The sequence below is a fragment of the Jatropha curcas genome, chromosome 10, assembly GCF_041381405.1.
Source record: "Jatropha curcas cultivar XTBG-Jc1 chromosome 10, XTBG_Jcur_1.0, whole genome shotgun sequence".
In the NCBI taxonomy this organism is placed as follows: Eukaryota; Viridiplantae; Streptophyta; class Magnoliopsida; order Malpighiales; family Euphorbiaceae; genus Jatropha; species Jatropha curcas.
In genome coordinates, this window is record NC_143160.1 from 25,034,469 (window position 1) to 25,057,980 (window position 23,512).

The window sequence follows — 23,512 nt, forward strand, 5'->3', positions numbered from 1 at the left end:
TTTAAAATTTAAAAATTTATGAAATAATTTCTAAAAAAAATACATTTAAAAAATTAAAAAATGCTTGAATTTAATTTATTTTTTAAAAAAATACTTTGATATTAATTTATTTTAAAAAAAGGTCTTCAACTAAATTTATTTATTGTTTAAAAAGGCTAAAACTTAATTTTTTTTTTTTTAAAAAGGATTGAACTTAATTTATTTTAAAAAAATTAAGTTGCCTACGTATCTTCTTGGAGCTTAGAGAAATTAAAATCCACGTAGTTCTTATTTACCTTGTATCAATTTCACCCATTTTATCTTAGTTGCTATTGTCACTACTGGTTGATGTTCCCATTGGGGACTCATCGTAAATGTTATATGAATCTTCATTTTCTTTAGTATTTTCTTGTGCTCTAAATTCAAAATTTTCAACCAAAAAAAAAAAAAGCAAAATATGAAAACTATGATAAATATTTTATTTAATTATTTCTTACAAATAAATTAAAATTACAATGAGCATCATTATTGATAAATAATAAAAAACTATAAAAATGAAAAAGAAATGGAGTAAGAAAGGTCCGAACTCTCAACTCAGGATTGCTCAACTGCTTTAGCTATCAGACCGTTAGCCAACTGCACCACCACCACCCCCTTCATACTTGCTTGCTCCTTTTATGTATGAGACTACGCCCTAGCCAACTAGGAACCGGTCCGAACCGGATTTTGAACCGACTGGAAAAACAGGCGGTTCCAACCGGTTCCGGCCGGTTCTTGGAACCGCCGGTTCACGGTTCCAAAAATGGTGGAACCGGAACCGAACCGTAGGCAATCTGTTTCGGTTCCGGTTACACCCGGCTCTGGTTCGGACCGGTTCCGGATCCGGTTCGGACCGGTTCCAAACCGGCGGTTCCGGTTCCAAAAACCGGATTTTGGCCATGTCGGTTAGGGACTTAGGGTTGTTGCATTTAAATGATAGAAAAAAAAAAAAAAAAAACAAAATTCCTCTCAATATCTTCTTCTCCTTTGCAACTCCCTGCGCAGCTCCTCTTCTCTCCTTCTACGGTTCTTCCCGCCCGGCTGCCGTCAGGTCCTGAGCTGCTGCCATCCCTGCAACTGACAGTATAATCCTTAACCATGGAAAAGAAGAAGAGAGGTAGACACCAAAACCCCCAGCCTTTTATCCCAGAAGATAATGATTCTGTTGCCTCCACCAAGAAACGAGCCAAAGCACCCAAGCACCATCAGAAGCAAGAACAGGTGTCCTCTCTTAACCTATATATATATTCATAAAAAGAGAGTTGTATAATTAGTTACATTAATGATATTTCTTTCTTGTTTACTTCATCTGTAGATGATCTCTTCGGGAATAAGCTCCAAAATCCTTAAAGAGGCTCTGATTCAGCAAAAGGAGATTCAAGAGGAGGCTGAGGAGACCAATCCTACTCACAATGCCTTCGCAGTTGCTGACGGGGAAGCTGTTAGGCATCAAAAGATAGAAGACGAACAAGAAGATGTTGATGATTTCAATGGATTCTCTGAAACTCAAACCCAGTTCGGCGATTATGATGTGAGTTCTCTTTATATTTGTACGTTGTCCTTTTTGTGAACTTTCAGCTTACTTGTGCCTGCAGAAAAATTCTATAAGCCTTTTTGCATTAAAATTTTGTATTAACATATTTGTAGTTACCATGGACAGTGCTTGTTGAATCCTATGTTACTATTATCATTTTATTATTTTAATCATTACTCTTTTCTTTATTGGTTGGTTTGGGTGTTGTAGGATGAGATTGATGAGGAAGAGGAGAAATTACTGGAGGCATTCTTATCCAAGGATGCTGGTCGACAACGCACACTTGCAGATATCATCATTGAAAAAATTAAACAAGAGGATGCAAATGTTTCTTCAGGTTTTTATAATTTTACCCTAATTTTTTTTATGAGTTTTGTCTGGTTCTTTAACTCGAGGTTTGAATAAGTCCTCTTCAACCAATAAGTGTTATTTATATTATTGTATACTTATTCCAAATTGATTTGTTTGATCGCAGAAGCACAACCTATGCCTAAACTGGACGAATCTCTCATAGATATGTATAAGGGGTAAATTAGTGTCGTCCTTTCTTTTCTTTTTTTCTTTCTTTTCAGCTATGCTCCTCTATGAGCTTCAAAAACATTGCCGAAACAACTTTTCTTTTCCACCTGTTAAGTTTGTTTTGAAAAAAGCATGCTGATTTTCCTTTAAAAGAGCTTTTCCCAAATGTGACTTGGAAATTGAAGTATTTCTTGATATAAATGTGTATTCAGAATTTTGTTAATTTTAATGTGCAGGGTTGGTGAATTTTTGAATAGATATACTGCTGGAAAAATGCCTAAAGCATTTAAACATATTCCTTCCATCCAACCTTGGGAGGATGTCTTGTACCTCACTAAACCTGAGAATTGGTCTCCAAATGCAATGTATCAAGCAACAAGGATCTTTGCTTCCAATCTGGGGGGAAAGAAGGCAGAGCGTTTCTATAGGCTTGTATTACTTCCTCGAATCAGAGATGACATTAAACAGAATAAGAGGCTTCATTTTGCTTTATATCAAGCTTTGAAAAAGTCTCTTTACAAACCTGCTGCATTCAACAAAGGAATATTGTTCCCATTGTGTAAGGTGCAGATCAGCACAAAAATATGCTATATGGCATGCCCTCTGTAGTGCTATTTTCCTGACTATTCCCTTAATTTATTATACTCTGTGCTGTGACTATTATTACTTTATTGTTTTCCCAATCACTATTGTTTGCGAGGTGCAATTTGCAAAGATGATATTGTTTCCGAGAGCAAATTTCATTGCAAGCATGGACTTGACTTGTTTAATGTTATGTTTAGTAATTGACCTAAGCAAGTACTGCGTAGCATACCACAATTTAAATTGATGAAACAATTGAACCTATCCTTCTTTATGTGATATATCGAAATGAATTGCATACTCTATCCCTATTATTGCTTATAAAAATTTGGTCAGATTCCTGTTGTTACCTTGCCGCGTTTGCTTTGCTGCTTAGAATATTTTATGTTGCGACTCCTGCTTTTTTGCTTCCTTGTTAGTTTGTTGTACCGATTTGTTTTGGGAAGTATTTATCTTCATGGCTGCATTACTTTCTTGCCATGATTATAATGCCCACAAGTTTAGAAGACATCCTCTGAATATTATATTTTTGTTGGCATGATTGTTTTCTCTGATGCCTATTTAAGACCAAATAATAGCATATAAAAGAAATATCTTTACATATCCAGTCCAAGTCCTCCCTTGCAATGGGAAATAGCAGTCTGCTGCTGCCTCTACTGAAGTATTAATATTAGACACATCTGACATGTGTACATTATTAATTTTTTTTTTTTTCATGTAGTTTTACTTTTTATACGTTGGTTCATAAGCACCCATATAAGTCTGCATTGTGTATGTAGAAGTGAAAATTCTGACACTCAATGGTTAGCTTAAATTCATCAAATAATCTATTGGAAACAACCACCTCGTTCCTCATTATCAACTGTTTTGTAACTATTTCATTTTTAGGGCATTTTTATTTTCAATTGCTGAAAATCAAAAAACTTTATGAGGGTGAGAACATTATGATAAAATTGCTGGCACCAAACTTGGGCTCTGGGTGAGGTGATAGGAGTTGGGGATTAACGGTTTTAACTTGGGGAGAATTGAGATTAGGATTTCAGTTCAATAGGGATTTAACTGGATACTTTGATAGTTCAGCTAAGATCTGCAGCTATCTACAGTTATTGAGTCTGGCAAATGATGAAATATTCAGGCATTCTTACAAAGAATTTTAAGGAACCAGACTGGAAACTAGAAAGCAGCAACATTCTCTCAAAAATCCTGATGGCTTCTAGACAACACTATTTATTTTCCCCTCATTTTTGGTTTTAGATCGTGAAGCTGTTGGCTAGTGCTTCTAATTAGCATCCTAATTCTACTGCGAGTAGAAATCCTGAATAAGCTATGCCATATTAATCAAGGCGCACTAAGGTGCAAAGGGTTGTTAGAGCCTAGACACTAGCCTCAGGGTGAAGGCGCGCACTTGGCCAATATGAGGTACAAAAAGAAAAAAAAAATGAATATAATAAAACACAAATCTGAAAATATGATTTAAGATATAAAGAAAAAGAAAAAAACTCAGTAAAACATGGAGAAAAACACATAATTGAAAAAAAAAAAAAAAAAAACAATCGGCAAGACAACAACTTATGTTTTAAGATATTGGATTTAAGATAGGAAGGAGCAGAATGAAGAACATGAGTAAAAAAAAAAAAAAGAACAAAGAAAGTAAGAAAGCAGATATAGGAAGAGAAATTGAGCATCTGAATGGCTGATGGCTAGACACTAGATTGCAGGAGGTGAGCACTAGATGGAGGAGTGGATGTTGGATTGGAAAGCACATCATTGGTTTTTATGTTACATTCTATTTCTTTTATTTATTTTATGTAAACAGATGCTAGCTCGACAGCTTTATATTGAAAGAAAAACCCTAGGTGACTTGTTCAGGAAAATAAATAGAAAGGAGTGCCTTTCTTGTGCCCAAGGTGCATGCCTCTACTAACAGGAAGTCGCCTTACTGACGACATCTGAGGCACAAGCAGTTGAGCGTTAAGTAGGTGTGCCTGTGACGCACCTTTACTTACTATGGGCTAGCCGAACTTATGCTACCTTCTCCAAAAGATCAAGTGGAGGCTGCTTAGGAAAAATCATTATCTAAACACAACATAAAGAAAACTCGCAAGTGCACGACTTCTTAGATTGTAAGAATGTAAAAGAAGATGAGCTGATGGTTGAATTATGTAAAGGGATCTGAGAGTATATGATTGAATATGGCCATAGAAAAAGACAACTTAGGTTTTAAACTCTTTATTTTAACACTTGCTTTTTCCTTACCTTTATTGACAAAATTAGTTATTGCATGGATATTTCTCTAATTTTATATGGAATTATGTTAGATGAACAATGACATTAATGTTTTTATCCGCTTTTATTGTTAGCTAGGCACATGTACTTATCCTTGTAATCTTTCCTGATGCATAACTAGCCGAAATTGTTTTCCTTTTATTCTATTTTTATAGCATTAACCAATTTCAATGTGTTCTATTAATTTGGCTAGCATAAAAAAATATGCACATCAACTATAATTTTGTCCTCTGTATCTTTTCTGATAGTCAGTGAACCACATATTTCTGTTTTGATGAAACTTCATGTTCCTTCTTTGACATGCAGTCAGGGACATGCAACCTTAGGGAGGCTGTGATTGTTGGAAGTATTATTCAAAAGGTTTCCATTCCCATGCTCCATTCAAGGTAAGCTAAATTTTGGATTGTTTAATCTTGACTTCAGGCATTATATTAACTAATGGGCTAAATGATTCGCAAATGTGATTGTAGCAGCATCTTATTAACAAAAAACAACATGAAAATTCTGTTATGACTAGAACTATGATGGATAATTCTATTCTTGATTTAGCACCATGAGAGACTCTTCCTTATTTATTTATTTTTTTGCTTTGAGATTGTATCCGTTCTCTGTTATTAATTGTAACATTAGGTCTTTTCATGATGGTTTGCATCTAGTGGCAAGGCTGGTTTTTGGATATTACATTGTGCAACAGGTTGGTTGTGTCTAGCAGCTTGTGTTAAAAATCTGGTGTTTCACAGCTAGTTTGGTTGATTCAGGTTTCAAAAGTTTTTTATGATTGTTACCAAACTCATAGGTATTCAAAACCTGGAAAGCATGAAACTGGGCTAAGTATTTTATTGGGTTTCAGAGATGGATAGGTGTTTTTGTTATTCACTTATCCTTGCACACCTGGGTAGGATGAAATTTAAACTTTAGATGGTTGTGGCAAAATTATGTGATGAGGACAGGGTAGGTTTTAGGGCTGGCTATTCAGCTAGATTTTTGGTCTAGAAGAAAGCTGTAGTGGGCAGAAACTAAATCTTGTAAGGACGGGCAATTTTGAAGTTAAATAGCACAAAGAGCTGCTTGCAATTTAGGTTTAGCACTGAGAACAGTACCTGTAAACAATGAAATAAGTGTTTAGGCTCAGCCCTCAACCTCCTTAAGACAGATAAAAAAGAAGCGTAATTACTATAAATTTTGGTCATTGATTCATAAAACTGAATCATAAGTATTACAGACATAGGTATTCGATATAATCCTAAACACCATGTTTGGGAGCAGAAATGGAGAGATGAAAATGATATTCACTCATCAGAATTGAAGGTGGAAAATGGGGAGGATTGGAAGTCTTAAAAAATATGGCTTCATCAATGGCAAAATTATGCAAGTATTCCTTACATGGGACTTCATTTATTTTCACTTTATTTTCCTCCCAGATTTGAAAGGTGAGTATGGGTGGGTGCAAGGGAAAATTTTCTTCCCTTTTCCTAACATGAGGAGCGAAACATTTCCAAAATTCTCCTCAAATTTTCTTTCATCTTATTTTACATCCTTGCCTAACATAATAAAATTTCAAAAGTAGTTCCGGTCCTCTTAAGAATTTGGATTCCAAAAGAAATTTAGATGCAATAATGTTATCCTAAGGCATAATGACATAAATTGAGATTCTAAAATAGAAATAAAGCTATAAAGATGTCTAGATGGAGTTCACCAAGAAAGCTATCAGCAGCTAATTTATTTGAACAGATTACTAATCAACCAAGCCTTGTAGAATCTCATAGGAGCTTTACTTATTTCATGCTAAACCGCCCACGTTGATGGGAGCAACTTGTCCAAGTCAAGTCTCAGGCACCATCGATGCAAGAACGTAGCAGTCTTCCCTATCCGATATCAACCCTCTAAAATTTTGTTCATCTCTTTTTGTAATTCTAAGTTTCTTGAATCTTTGAACTTTATGCTTCTTGAGTTTATTGTCATCTGAATCAGTATACAATTGATCTCAAATTTTTTGGAAAAGCTTGGAAATATATGAAATTAGAGTACTTTTTTTAAAGTTTACAGTGCTAGTTTGAGAGTCTCTGCTGGAGTCTGGAAAAAGAACAAACAAGGAACTATTATAAACATTGTTTTGGCAAATGACTTTGAATTGAAATAGAAAGGCTGATTTCAACTGTTATAGAAAAAAGAAGGAAAAAAGGAGCTCTTCAGGATGCAAGGGTTGTATTGTTGAAATAAAAATTGAAATCGCAATTGATTAAAAAATGCATGAGGACAGAAAACCTATAATCGAACTGGATTGCTTCTTACACAATTTTAATGGTACCATAGCATATAGTCCCTAAGCTCCTGAATGAAAATCAGGTCTCATTAAGGATCTAACTTGGTGTTGCAGTTAATAAAGAAGCTGCTGGCTAAGCACCTTGGTGAGAAAAACATTGTCTTGTATCATAAATTAATTAATAAGCCCGTGAGTGTGATAGATCCAACTTTGATAACCAATTTTCCAAGTTTGCCTTTCTAGAGCTCTTTAATTTTGCCTTGTTTGATCTATTACTAATCTTCATTTGCATGGTCAAATGATTTGGGTGAATATGATGATTGTATTGTTCAGTTAGATATTGCTTGTGGAGACTGGAGACAAATTGCTATACAATTTGATTTCTGGAAGTTGCACCAATTTTTAAATATTTATAACAATTTTGTTTCACTGTGTTCTCACCTTTCATTTTCAAGTTTTAGCATGTAGATCATACAATGCCTATCTTTTCTTTTCTCTTTTTTCTTTTGATTTTTTTTTTTTTTTTTTTTTTTTTGAGAAGATCACACAGTGCTTTTTGTTAGTGCTGGAATTGCATTATTTTATTTCCCAGTGAGGATTTTTAACTCAAAATTTGAATGGAATTGCAGTGTTGCATTGATGAAGCTTGCAGAGATGGAATATTGTGGAACAACAAGGTAACCTTTGACATATATTGAATTCGACAAAAAAAGAAGTATCTTGTAGCAGTTTTTGTGGTTTGTTTGTGCTGTGTTCCTAAATTTGTTTTGCATGTTTCCGAACTCTGCTGTCTCTATCTGTGTTAAAAAATTGCATTTGAAATTTTTTAATTTTGATTTGTCTTGTGATGCTATTGGAGGAACTAAGTACAGTTTTTTGCTTGCTCCATGAAGGAGCTATGCCAATTCCAGCTCTATTGTCTGCAGATGTTAGCCATTGAAAAGTTGGAATGTCATATGAGTTATTTATTATTTGGTCATTTATCTGCTTGCTTTTCTCTTTTTCCCTCTTTAATTCATTTACAATGGAGGCCCTACCTATAAATTTCTAGTATTTGTTCTGTGCTGGCTACAAAACAACCTATATTCCAATAATTTTGTTTTTAACAATATCAGACTTGCGTGGTGTATTGGTGACTGCTAATAAAACATGGAATATCACACATGCAAGATTGTAAGGTGGAATATGCCACTATAATGGTGGAAAATGATAAACAACATAATTTAATCACAATTTAAAAACTACTACGAACAAAAATGCTTAGCTGAATGGTCTGCCTTTTACTTGCAAACACATGCTTTTTTTCGATTATAGATCAGCAAAGGACCGAGGGCTTTTTATTCTTATTTTTTTAAGAAAATAAAAGTTTCTTCTCTTTTCTTTTAGTTCAAATGTGAAGTAATCTAAAATTATTTGACAATGTTGCTTTGATAAATCATTGCAGTTATTTTATCAAGCTTCTCTTGGAAAAGAAGTATGCGTTACCATATCGTGTGGTTGATGCAGTGGTTTCTCATTTCATGAGATTTCTTGAGGATACAAGAATAATGCCTGTAATATGGCACCAATCACTTCTAGCTTTTGTGCAAAGGTTAGTAAATCTTCTGTGCTACTTGCCTTGCCTCTTATTGTTGGCTTATATTTAGATAGAAGTGATAATGTTTCACGTGGACGCTACTTGCATGTGCACATGTAAATGTGCTATTAGGGTCCCAAGTTTGTATCTGGTTGTGGTTCTATTTAGTTGAATACAAACTTAGTATCAGTGCTCATTTGAAAGACCTCTGATCTCTGAGTTTTAGGAACTTACCTCTGGTTAAAATTCTGCCTGATTCTTTCATTAATCCACAGCCTTTTATAAAAACTGAATAGAATGTAAAATACTAGTTAACTATGCACTACATTGAAGAAACTTACTTAACAAACACCCACTGATTAAGGAACTTATTTTCATATGAGCAGAACAATACTAAATAAAAACTACACCTGTTAAGCCAGGTACTTAACATTATGTCACCCTATCAAACGCCCTCCCAATTCCTCTCTCTCCTCCTCCATAGGGCCGGGTGTCTTTCAAAAGGCACTTGTCCTCAAGCACAGCCTGAATAACATGCTATGTTCAACTTATAATAACATGAAGAATATTTCAAAATGCACTTGTCCTCAAGCACAGCCTGAATAACATGCTATTTCCAACTTATAATAACATGAAGAATCTTTCAAAATGCACTTGTTCTCAAGCACAAACCCTGAATAACATGCTATGTTCAACTTATAATAACATGAAGAAAACAGAGTCCTTATCACTTTTTATTATACCCGTGAATAAGATGTTAAATTGCACTTAGATCCTTGTTGCCATGCAATTCAGTAGCTCCTTCGTGCTTTGCTCTAATGCTTCCTCTGCGACATTACAGCTCATCACAATCATAACACAGTCCTTCCCCCCCTCCTCTAAAAGAAATCTCTGCACACTCTAATGTTCAACCAGTGGGGTCATTTCCCCTTTCAATAGTCTCTTTAGTCACAATTAGCACTGGTAGTTGCGGACTTGCAGTGTTCTGTCCTTCCAATCCAAAGGCTGCCAAGTCATGAGCAAGGCCCTTGTGCTAGCAGTTGCTGTTGTATAATTATGCTTGTCTAGTTGTGTTGTCTTCTCAATACATAGCATGAAGGCTTGAAACTGTTGCTGAAAAACTTCAAGTCACCCATAACTATTGGCTCTGGAACCAAATGTTATGGTCCCAAGTTTGAATCTGTGTCTATTTAATTGAATGTAGAGAAAGAATTGGAGTTTTTTTTTAAGATAAGCTTATACTATCCAAGTTTTAGGAACTCAAGCCTTGGTTAAAATTTTATTTAATTTTTCAATTAACTCGGAACCTTTTAAACAACTGAATACAATGGTAGAAGATTGGATGACTGTGCAGACACTGTTGAATATTTTGCTCCTGTTGAACATTTTTCTGTTTGATATCCTTGCAGATACAAGAATGAACTGCAGAAAGAAGATAAAGATAATCTGAGAACACTAGTTGGAAAGCAAAAGCATAAATTAGTAAGATCATCATCCCAAGTTTTTTCTATATTAAAGAATCAGCTGTAAATGATTGTATTTTATTCTGTCAGATACTTAGTCTTTATGCTTATTCTGCTTATAGGTCACTCCGGAAATTATCCGAGAGCTAGATAATAGCCGCAATCATAGAGAGATGGATGATCCCATGTTAATAAATATCCTTTGCAGAAAGATTGAAATTCCAAAATGCATATTATATATTTAGCTGCTTGTGAGTATAACCTTTATTATTGTGTGGAGATATTGAGGAGACTTTATATCATTTCAATGGTTCCCTACACTTTTATTCAGTGATTGGATTTCCTAGATTTCCTTGACTAGCCATTACCATCTCCTGTGTCTGTGATAAACAAAGTGATCGAAGAAGACAGGTTTGACATTCCAGATGTACCTATGGAGGAGGATTGAATGTTTTGCCCCTCGGTATGTGAACCAATCTTTATGCTACTTTTCACTTTATTTTGATAAAAAATGAAAGTCTTTTTTTAATCTTCCTGTCCCGTCCCAGCTGTATGAAAAAGCTTAGCTGGCACTGAAATCAGAGTTTTTCTATTGAATCAATCAGAGTTTGAATTCTGTTGCAGGTTGGAGAATGGAGCTTTTTGCTTGTGCAGTTTTGGATGTTTTATGAGAAGAAGCTAATTCAATTGAGAGAAGTTTCTGAGTGATTCCAAAATTTATTTATACCCATTTGTTTCTCTTAAAGCTTTTTGGCACATTATTAATTATTTAATGGCTTACAGGTATTTGTTTCCTCTTAAAGCTTTTAATATATTGTTTATAGATAATTTTTAAATTATTAAAAAATATCTTCTATATTATGTTCTTCATATCTTTTTTTTTTTTTTTTCGTTTTTCAAGTTTGAAATTCATAATTTAATAGATTTGTTAGCAAACTTTGGAAAAAGCCGTCAATCAAGCTAAATCAAGTTGTTTTTGGTTGACTCTTTTCACATTTCGGTGATTGGTCTTGAATCGATTATTGATTATTTTTTGAATAAAATTGAAATGCTGTTTTATTAATAAATTGTTATACTCGTATTAATTTCATAAATTTTTTTAACATTATAAAAATTTAAATAATATAAGAGAAATTATAATCAAGATTTAATATATTTATATTATACATTAAATATATAAATTATTTTGTATATTTATATTAGAAGATTCCAATCAAAGCTTTTGGAAAGAAAAGTTTTTGGCTGGACTACCTTATTTTTTAGGGGAAAAAGTTAGAAACCATATAAAGCAACAATTTGGACAACCCATTCCTATTGAACCCATGAGTAAGACCCATGTGAAAGGCATCAAAAGGGTATAACCAGGAGGGTATAACCAGGTAGTCATTAAAGCTTTTGGTATATAATAAAATGGATCCTTTGTTGTGTAGATCGGCTAGTAGTAATAAATCTGAAGACTCAGATAACTCAGAAATTAAAAGAGTAATAAATAGAAATGAATTAATTTTGCAAGATTTTAGTAAAGCAATTGATGAATGGGAAATTCCTAAAGTTGATAAAGAACAAATTTATAAAGTTTCTAAATTTAATTTATTTAAAACAGATTATGTAATTAAAACAGAAGAAAGAGATTTTCAATTAAGTAAACCTTTTGAAAGAATAACTCTTTTATCTTCTAAAACTTTACAACATCATAAAAGTAAAAAATATAAATATATTCATATAGGATTAATTCAAGTAGGAATAAAACCTTTAACCAGAAAAGGATTAAATACTAGTATTCTTGCAGTAGTAAGAGACGCTAGATTTTTAAATTTTCAAGATTCTTTATTAGGATCAGTTGAGACTAGCTTAAGTGAAGGACCGATCTCCTTTGAGGTCTATCCAGATATGACTGTCTCATTAAATGATTTAAATATTTTAGAAAGTATAGTTTTGGAAATTAAAACTCATAATTATAAAATGAAACAAGGATCAATTCCTATAGCGTTAATTTATAAAATTCATTATAAGGCAATGAATTCAGCCTTTGGTACTAAATATAAACTACAACCTAAAATTGGTGAAACAAGATTTCTTCAAACAGATTTGACTAAAACAAACACAGTAATTCCTAAAACCATCCAATGGAAGGATATAACACTTCCAGATGAATGGATTTTAGAAGGGGTTGTACCTCCTCCAGTTATTGATAAAGTAAAACCAAACATCAATTTGCAAAAAATTGAACAATTTGAAGATGGTAAAGTAACTTTAAAATTTAATAGAAGTCAAAGTATGAGGTATGCAGGGTCATCTTCCTCTGTAACAACAGATGAAAATGATAAACCTACTTCATCCATACCTTCTGTTATTTATGCTAAGTATAAAGAGACTGAGCCTAAACCAATAATTCAAACATTAGTAAAACCAAGATTTTCTACTTCTGATATTCCAAATTTAAAAATGAAAGGTGTTGATTACAGTAATTCTATACCACAGGCAGTTTATAATCCTGTAGATAACTATGTTAATCAACAATCAAATTTAGTAAATACACCTCCAGTATCACCAACAGCTTCAGCCATAACTGAAAATGTTAGTGAACTCAACAGGGAATTAAATGTACTTAATAAAGACGATATAGAAAAAAGTTTAATAAAAGAAGTATCTAAAATTAAAAATTTACTTAAAATGAAACAGATATTAAAACAATATACTTTTGAAGAATTAAAATATGAATATTTAGATTATAAATTAAATACTCAAACTGACATTAAATTCTTTGATTGGTATAAATTTATTAAAGAACATTCTTCTAATAAAAGTTTAAATCCAATTACTGTAAGAGATAAAAGACCAGAATGGATAGTAAATGATCAAACAATTAAAAGTGATTTTCCACCTAAAACAATTAGTAAATTAAAACATCAAGATCATGAAATTGTCTGTGCTCCATTTAAAAATATAAGGGAAAATGATACAAATAATAAATTAATTGAACAAAATAATTTTAGTAATGCCAGTTTAATTTGTTTAAATACACAATTAAAACGTATAGAAAATTTATTAGAAGATAAACCAATTGTAAATGAGACTGTAAAAGGTAAAGAAAAGGTACAAACTCATATGTTTAAACCTTATCAAATTTCTCAATCTAGTAAAAATGAATTTGTAAATACACTAAAAGATCAATTAAGTAAAATCCAAGTTCGTTCTAACACTACCCAACATGTAACCCCAGAAACTCCTCCTTCATCAGGATCAAGAAATATAAACATGATAGAAGAAAACACCAACTCTGATGTTAGTGAACCTGACTCAGAAAATATTAAACAATTTGAAATCAATCCTATAAATAGTTGAAGCATTATAGAGAACTAGTAAATCGGGCACCAGACCTAGGTATAATTGATAAACCTAATACTATATCTCAATTTAAATATAATGCTTCAACTATTTATGAATGGAACATAGATGGTTTAAGTGAATATAATATATTAAGTATTTTGCAACAAATGACAATGGCTGCAAATGCTTATAAAACTCAATCTATTATTTCAGATAGAGCTATAGCAGAAATCATTATAGCTGGCTTTACAGGCCAATTAAAAGGTTGGTGGGATTATCATCTCACTGATCAACAACATTTAGAAATCTTAAATTCAGTTCAAGTAAATGATGACGGTGAACCTATTTATGATGAAAATGGTGAGGTAATTCAGGATGCAGTTGCAACCTTAATTCTTACTATTTCATTACATTTTATAGGAGATCCATCTCACATAAAAGATAAAAATGCCGAATTATTAAGTAATCTTAAATGTAGAAATTTAGGTGATTTTCAACATTATAAAACTACTTTTCTCACTAGATTAATGTTAAGAGAAGATTCCAATCAAAGCTTTTGGAAAGAAAAGTTTTTGGCTGGACTACCTTATTTTTTAGGGGAAAAAGTTAGAAACCATATAAAGCAACAATTTGGACAACCTATTCCTTATAATAAATTAACATATGGACAGTTAATTAGTATAATCCAAAAGGAAGGTTTACAAATTTGTCAAGACTTAAAACTTCAAAGAAAATTAAAATATGAAATGCAAAAAACTAAAAAAGAATTAGGATCGTTTTGTAAGCAATTTGATTATAATTTCATATCAAACCAACGATGTGATGGTCAATGTTCTAAAACAACTAAACCTAAAAAATATTATAGAAATAAATACTCCAAAAAACAATATAGGTCTACACCTAGTCAAGATAAATTCTATAGTAAAAAGAGAACAAAACCTTCTTATAAACACAAAGATAAACGACCTTCTAAATCTACAACTAAAACTTCTTATAAAAATTTGACTTGTTACAATTGTGGAAAAAAAGGGCATACATCTAAATTTTGTAAATTTAATAAAAGATTACATGAATTAAAATTAGAAGATGATGTTTTAAATAAAATTTATGAATTATATATTGATTCTGATTCTTCGGAATCTGAAATTGATGAAAGTGAAAATCAAATTGATGAATTAGGGACTACCACAAGTTTTTCCAGTTCATCCGACAAATCCATAAATATGCTTAGTAAAGATCAAAGTACATTATTACAAGTAGTAAATACAATAGAAGACCAAGAAACTAAAGCAAAACTTCTTAAAAAATTAATTCAAAGCTTTGATAAAGAAAAAGAAGTACCAGATATCACTCCTAAAATTCAACCTAATACTTATGATTTAACCACTATTTTAAATAAAAATAAAGGGAAAAAAGAGAATATTGACATATCTACTAAAGAATTACGCAATGAAATTAAAACTTTAAAAAATGAAGTTCATGAATTAAAACTTCAATTTCAACAGAATTCTAAAAAAATAAAAATATTAGAATCTCAACTTATTTCCAGTTCTTCTTCAGAAGAAGACGAACCAGATAATAATTTAAAAATAAATGAATTAGATGAAGATGTAGATTGTAATTTTCTCAATTTATTACAAGAAATCACTTCACGAAAATATTTAGTAAAAATAAACATTCAAATAAATAATTTTGTGATAGATGCAATTGCACTCTTTGACACAGGTGCAGATTTAAACTGTATAAAATCTGATCTAGTTCCTAAAAGATATTGGTTAAAAACTAGTGAAAAATTAAGTACAGCCAATAAATCTAAACTTGAAATTATAGGAAAGACAGATGCAATAATCATAAATCAAGAATTAGAAATAAACACAGTATTTTTACTATCTCCTCAAATAAATTATATGGTCATTTTAGGTACTCATTTTATAAACCTAATAACACCATACTCAGTAAAAGAAGATTGTATTAAATTCAAAATAAGAAATAGTCGAGCTAGATTAGAATTTACAGAAAAACCTAAAACAAAACAATTAAATTTGTTAAAAGCTCATTCAGTTAAAATATTAGAAATCAATTCTTTAATAAAATCAAAAGAAGAAAATATAAAAGATTTAAATAACAATATCCATTTAAATAGAATTCAAACTCAATTAGGCAGAGATCTTGTTAAAAGATTTTGAATTTTATGTTTAACAAGATCTCTGCCTAATTGAGTTTGAATTCTATTTAAATGGATATTGTTATTTAAATCTTTTATATTTTCTTCTTTTGATTTTATTAAAGAATTGATTTCTAATATTTTAACTGAATGAGCTTTTAACAAATTTAATTGTTTTGTTTTAGGTTTTTCTGTAAATTCTAATCTAGCTCGACTATTTCTTATTTTGAATTTAATACAATCTTCTTTTACTGAGTATGGTGTTATTAGGTTTATAAAAGGAGTACCTAAAATGACCATATAATTTATTTGAGGAGATAGTAAAAATACTGTGTTTATTTCTAATTCTTGATTTATGATTATTGCATCTGTCTTTCCTATAATTTCAAGTTTAGATTTATTGGCTGTACTTAATTTTTCACTAGTTTTTAACCAATATCTTTTAGGAACTAGATCAGATTTTATACAGTTTAAATCTGCACCTGTGTCAAAGAGTGCAATTGCATCTATCACAAAATTATTTATTTGAATGTTTATTTTTACTAAATATTTTCGTGAAGTGATTTCTTGTAATAAATTGAGAAAATTACAATCTACATCTTCATCTAATTCATTTATTTTTAAATTATTATCTGGTTCGTCTTCTTCTGAAGAAGAACTGGAAATAAGTTGAGATTCTAATATTTTTATTTTTTTAGAATTCTGTTGAAATTGAAGTTTTAATTCATGAACTTCATTTTTTAAAGTTTTAATTTCATTGCGTAATTCTTTAGTAGATATGTCAATATTCTCTTTTTTCCCTTTATTTTTATTTAAAATAGTGGTTAAATCATAAGTATTAGGTTGAATTTTAGGAGTGATATCTGGTACTTCTTTTTCTTTATCAAAGCTTTGAATTAATTTTTTAAGAAGTTTTGCTTTAGTTTCTTCGTCTTCTATTGTATTTACTACTTGTAATAATGTACTTTGATCTTTACTAAGCATATTTATGGATTTGTCGGATGAACTGGAAAAACTTGTGGTTCCCTAATTCATCAATTTGATTTTCACTTTCATCAATTTCAGATTCCGAAGAATCAGAATCAATATATAATTCATAAATTTTATTTAAAACATCATCTTCTAATTTTAATTCATGTAATCTTTTATTAAATTTACAAAATTTAGATGTATGCCCTTTTTTTCCACAATTGTAACAAGTCAAATTTTTATAAGAAGTTTTAGTTGTAGATTTAGAAGGTCGTTTATCTTTGTGTTTATAAGAAGGTTTTGTTCTCTTTTTACTATAGAATTTATCTTGACTAGGTGTAGACCTATATTGTTTTTTGGAGTATTTATTTCTATAATATTTTTTAGGTTTAGTTGTTTTAGAACATTGACCATCACATCGTTGGTTTGATATGAAATTATAATCAAATTGCTTACAAAACGATCCTAATTCTTTTTTAGTTTTTTGCATTTCATATTTTAATTTTCTTTGAAGTTTTAAGTCTTGACAAATTTGTAAACCTTCCTTTTGGATTATACTAATTAACTGTCCATATGTTAATTTATTATAAGGAATAGGTTGTCCAAATTGTTGCTTTATATGGTTTCTAACTTTTTCCCCTAAAAAATAAGGTAGTCCAGCCAAAAACTTTTCTTTCCAAAAGCTTTGATTGGAATCTTCTCTTAACATTAATCTAGTGAGAAAAGTAGTTTTATAATGTTGAAAATCACCTAAATTTCTACATTTAAGATTACTTAATAATTCGGCATTTTTATCTTTTATGTGAGATGGATCTCCTATAAAATGCAATGAAATAGTAAGAATTAAGGTTGCAACTGCATCCTGAATTACCTCACCATTTTCATCATAAATAGGTTCACCGTCATCATTTACTTGAACTGAATTTAAGATTTCTAAATGTTGTTGATCAGTGAGATGATAATCCCACCAACCTTTTAATTGGCCTGTAAAGCCAGCTATAATGATTTCTGCTATAGCTCTATCTGAAATAATAGATTGAGTTTTATAAGCATTTGCAGCCATTGTCATTTGTTGCAAAATACTTAATATATTATATTCACTTAAACCATCTATGTTCCATTCATAAATAGTTGAAGCATTATATTTAAATTGAGATATAGTATTAGGTTTATCAATTATACCTAGGTCTGGTGCCCGATTTACTAGTTCTCTATGATGATTTATAGGATTGATTTCAAATTGTTTAATATTTTCTGAGTCAGGTTCACTAACATCAGAGTTGGTGTTTTCTTCTATCATGTTTATATTTCTTGATCCTGATGAAGGAGGAGTTTCTGGGGTTACATGTTGGGTAGTGTTAGAACGAACTTGGATTTTACTTAATTGATCTTTTAGTGTATTTACAAATTCATTTTTACTAGATTGAGAAATTTGATAAGGTTTAAACATATGAGTTTGTACCTTTTCTTTACCTTTTACAGTCTCATTTACAATTGGTTTATCTTCTAATAAATTTTCTATACGTTTTAATTGTGTATTTAAACAAATTAAACTGGCATTACTAAAATTATTTTGTTCAATTAATTTATTATTTGTATCATTTTCCCTTATATTTTTAAATGGAGCACAGACAATTTCATGATCTTGATGTTTTAATTTACTAATTGTTTTAGGTGGAAAATCACTTTTAATTGTTTGATCATTTACTATCCATTCTGGTCTTTTATCTCTTACAGTAATTGGATTTAAACTTTTATTAGAAGAATGTTCTTTAATAAATTTATACCAATCAAAGAATTTAATGTCAGTTTGAGTATTTAATTTATAATCTAAATATTCATATTTTAATTCTTCAAAAGTATATTGTTTTAATATCTGTTTCATTTTAAGTAAATTTTTAATTTTAGATACTTCTTTTATTAAACTTTTTTCTATATCGTCTTTATTAAGTACATTTAATTCCCTGTTGAGTTCACTAACATTTTCAGTTATGGCTGAAGCTGTTGGTGATACTGGAGGTGTATTTACTAAATTTGATTGTTGATTAACATAGTTATCTACAGGATTATAAACTGCCTGTGGTATAGAATTACTGTAATCAACACCTTTCATTTTTAAATTTGGAATATCAGAAGTAGAAAATCTTGGTTTTACTAATGTTTGAATTATTGGTTTAGGCTCAGTCTCTTTATACTTAGCATAAATAACAGAAGGTATGGATGAAGTAGGTTTATCATTTTCATCTGTAGTTACAGAGGAAGATGACCCTGCATACCTCATACTTTGACTTCTATTAAATTTTAAAGTTACTTTACCATCTTCAAATTGTTCAATTTTTTGCAAATTGATGTTTGGTTTTACTTTATCAATAACTGGAGGAGGTACAACCCCTTCTAAAATCCATTCATCTGGAAGTGTTATATCCTTCCATTGGATGGTTTTAGGAATTACTGTGTTTGTTTTAGTCAAATCTGTTTGAAGAAATCTTGTTTCACCAATTTTAGGTTGTAGTTTATATTTAGTACCAAAGGCTGAATTCATTGCCTTATAATGAATTTTATAAATTAACGCTATAGGAATTGATCCTTGTTTCATTTTATAATTATGAGTTTTAATTTCCAAAACTATACTTTCTAAAATATTTAAATCATTTAATGAGACAGTCATATCTGGATAGACCTCAAAGGAGATCGGTCCTTCACTTAAGCTAGTCTCAACTGATCCTAATAAAGAATCTTGAAAATTTAAAAATCTAGCGTCTCTTACTACTGCAAGAATACTAGTATTTAATCCTTCTCTGGTTAAAGGTTTTATTCCTACTTGAATTAATCCTATATGAATATATTTATATTTTTTACTTTTATGATGTTGTAAAGTTTTAGAAGATAAAAGAGTTATTCTTTCAAAAGGTTTACTTAATTGAAAATCTCTTTCTTCTGTTTTAATTACATAATCTGTTTTAAATAAATTAAATTTAGAAACTTTATAAATTTGTTCTTTATCAACTTTAGGAATTTCCCATTCATCAATTGCTTTACTAAAATCTTGCAAAATTAATTCATTTCTATTTATTACTCTTTTAATTTCTGAGTTATCTGAGTCTTCAGATTTATTACTACTAGCCGATCTACACAACAAAGGATCCATTTTATTATATACCAAAAGCTTTAATGACTACCTGGTTATACCCTCCTGGTTATACCCTTTTGATGCCTTTCACATGGGTCTTACTCATGGGTTCAATAGGAATGGGTTCAGTAGGCTAAGTCAAAACTGCTTAGGATATATACTAAAATGAAGTCTTTATTTAAGTATCCAGATAGTAGATCTAAATCCAATGGCTCTGATACCAACAAAAGGTGTGCACATACACGACCAGTGTTGTTTTTCACAGGCACACTTAATCCGGTATAGGATCGTGACAACCTGCAATACCTCAGAAACCACTTTTCACGCATGTTGCCTCTCGACAACTACAACCTGGCTTACTGGGCCGCGTATACATGGCGCAGACACCCTGCAGGACATCTTGGAGGTAAGAGCCTATGTTTCGTCACAGTGTCACACAGTGAGAACCCTCCATGGATCTGGATGCCGGCTCAGTAAAGAAGCACCGGACTTATACCATAGTGGCTCTGATACCAACAAAAGGTGTGCACATACACGACCAGTGTTGTTTTTCACAGGCACACTTAATCCGATATAGGATCGTGACAACCTGCAGTACCTCAGAAACCACTTTTCACGCATGTTGCCTCTCGACAACTACAACCTGGCTTACTGGGCCGCGTATACATGGCGCAGACACCCTGCAGGACATCCTGGAGGTAAGAGCCTATGTTTCGTCACAGTGTCACACAGTGAGAACCCTCCATGGATCTGGATGCCGGCTCAGTAAAGAAGCACCGGACTTATACCATAGTGGCTCTGATACCAACAAAAAGTAATGGATCGTTTTTATAATTGAATACAATAAGAATTACAAACTAAACAACTAAAAGACTTTAATAAAATTGACTTAAGACTTACAAGACTAAAGACTTTGAATTTAAAACAAAAACACGTTACAAAGCAAAACAAAACAAAAGACCCTAACAAAGACTAAAGACTTATAAAAACAATGACTTATGACTTTGAAAATAATAATGACAAATGACTTTAAAGAGATATGCTTTTAATTTTTTTTTTTTTTTTTTATCAACAAAAGAGAAAACAAAACCAAATATAAAGACTTTAAGATTTGATTTTAAATAAAATCATATATATGTATAGCAGTAAGATTATTACTAGGGTTTAAATAAATACAGATACAAATATTTAAAGATAAATCATAACTGTGAACTAAAATACTATGATTAATTGGGTTTATATGAATACTTATATAATTCATAAAATCAACATACAATTTAAACAATTTATCTGATGTGGAAGATCAGACTAAGCTGCATCCACAGAGCATACTTATCACAAACAAAATCAATTTACCAAATAATTTTTTGTCAATCAACTCAACCAATTTGAATTAATTTATTTTAATTAAGGTTTAGGGTTCCTGCAACCTTAACCTTGGATCCCCAGAATTAAGTCAGAGTGTGGAGGGAGAAGAGAAAGGTGCCGTAAACACGGACTTATATTCGTAGCAGTTTAAAATAAAATACAAACTTTATTTACTTACAAAATATAAATACAAGATTTAAAACTTACAATAGTTTTAGATTTATACTTTCTCCACTTGAACTCTTACAACTCGAACTAGGAGCACCGAAGGAGAGAGGGATTCTAGGTAATAACTTAAAGACTAAAACTTATGCCTTCACAAGGGGAGAGGCTCCCTTTTTAATAGGAAAATTGGCGAATCTTTACTATTAATGAATAGTTCCTTGTCTGCCACTGGCTGAGGAAGATGCCTTGGCCTTTACTGTTGGATCGTTTTTATAATTGAATACAATAAGAATTACAAACTAAACAACTAAAAGACTTTAATAAAATTGACTTAAGACTTACAAGACTAAAGACTTTGAATTTAAAACAAAAACACGTTACAAAGCAAAACAAAACAAAAGACCCTAACAAAGACTAAAGACTTATAAAAACAATGACTTATGACTTTGAAAATAATAATGACAAATGACTTTAAAGAGATATGCTTTTAATTTTTTTTTTTTTTTTTATCAACAAAAGAGAAAACAAAACCAAATATAAAGACTTTAAGATTTGATTTTAAATAAAATCATATATATGTATAGCAGTAAGATTATTACTAGGGTTTAAATAAATACAGATACAAATATTTAAAGATAAATCATAACTGTGAACTAAAATACTATGATTAATTGGGTTTATATGAATACTTATATAATGCATAAAATCAACATACAATTTAAACAATTTTTCTGATGTGGAAGATCAGACTAAGCTGCATCCACAGAGCATACTTATCACAAACAAAATCAATTTACCAAATAATTTTTTGTCAATCAACTCAACCAATTTTAATTAATTTATTTTAATTAAGGTTTAGGGTTCCTGCAACCTTAACCTGGGATCCCCAGAATTAAGTCAGAGTGTGGAGGGAGAAGAGAAAGGTGCCGTAAACACGGACTTATATTCGTAGCAGTTTAAAATAAAATACAAACTTTATTTACTTACAAAATATAAATACAAGATTTAAAACTTACAATAGTTTTAGATTTATACTTTCTCCACTTGAACTCTTACAACTCGAACTAGGAGCACCGAAGGAGAGAGGGATTCTAGGTAATAACTTAAAGACTAAAACTTATGCCTTCACAAGGGGAGAGGCTCCCTTTTTAATAGGAAAATTGGCGAATCTTTACTATTAATGAATAGTTCCTTGTCTGCCACTGGCTGAGGAAGATGCCTTGGCCTTTACTGTTGGAGATGCCTTGGCCTTTACTGTTGGAGATGCCTTGGCTTTTACTATTTGAAAATGACTTGGTGACTTAACTTTTACTGTTGCAAATGCCTCTTTTACAATGTGTCGGAACATGATGAGGAGGAAGAAGTTAACGTGTCCTTTTTCTTTGCTTTTCTTTTTATTTTTTCTTTTCTTTTTCCTTTAGCTTTGCCTTTCTTGTCTTTATCTTTTTGCTTTTGACTTGCTTTGCTTCGGATTTTTATGATATCGCTATCATCACTTTCATCACTAGATGAACTAGATGATGAGGATGATGGTAAAACGATTTTACCCTTGCTTTTATGGTGTGTAGTGTTTGAAGATTTACTGGAGGATGCACTGTGGGCTTTACTGGTGGATGGTTTTATGGGCTGATTTGAACTGGTTGAGAGTTGTTCAGACATCTCTTGACAGATCAATCTATATTCTTCTGCTGTTTTAGCTGCAGCTAACCGAGCCTGACATTGGGCTTTTTGGATACCAAACTGGGGGTTATCCTGAATAGCTAATGTATGGGCATAGGTTAAAGCTGGTTTAGATGGGCTGGATAATTTATTGCGGATCCATTGACTAATTTTATGTTCAGTGGTGGAATTCTTGAATGATCCCCACCATTTTATTTTATGTCTTTTTATTATCATGGGAATTTGGCTTCCTGGAACATACTGATAATCAAAATACCATTGATATACCCATGGAGTGAAGAAGGTCATACAATAATACATCAAGGAAGGAATATGAACTTCTTCAGGTTTGGGTTTATAATGGGTTTTAAAGAACTGATACAAATAAAGGATATCATGAGGAATGATTTCTTCTGAAATTCCCTTAAATTGCCACCATCGTTTAAACCAATTTGGGATTTTTAAATCAGTGCGTATATTTTGATC

At 31.3% G+C, this 23,512-nt stretch overlaps 1 protein-coding gene across 1 annotated transcript; it reads left to right on the top strand.

Moving 5' to 3' along the window:
• Positions 1-965: 965 nt before the first annotated feature.
• On the top strand, positions 966-11,111 carry LOC105631141 (bystin-like protein). The gene is made up of 12 exons (XM_012213141.4): positions 966-1,239; positions 1,334-1,549; positions 1,763-1,889; positions 2,028-2,079; positions 2,308-2,635; positions 5,246-5,325; positions 7,832-7,879; positions 8,647-8,793; positions 10,188-10,260; positions 10,364-10,436; positions 10,610-10,704; positions 10,866-11,111. The coding sequence occupies exons 1-11, from the start codon at positions 1,117-1,119 to the stop codon at positions 10,687-10,689; spliced, it is 1,347 nt and encodes a 448-aa protein (XP_012068531.1). The 5' UTR covers positions 966-1,116; the 3' UTR covers positions 10,690-10,704; positions 10,866-11,111.
• Positions 11,112-23,512: the final 12,401 nt, after the last annotated feature.

What these genes read in the sequence shown, in the direction of transcription:
- LOC105631141 (XM_012213141.4), top strand. Translation starts at nt 1,117, where the DNA reads ATGGAAAAGAAGAAGAGAGGTAGACACCAAAACCCCCAGCCTTTTATC. An exon ending in CCCAGTTCGGCGATTATGAT is followed by an intron (nt 1,550 to 1,762) that starts GTGAGTTCTCTT and finishes TGGGTGTTGTAG; the next exon opens with GATGAGATTGATGAGGAAGA. An exon ending in CTTCTAGCTTTTGTGCAAAG is followed by an intron (nt 8,794 to 10,187) that starts GTTAGTAAATCT and finishes ATATCCTTGCAG; the next exon opens with ATACAAGAATGAACTGCAGA.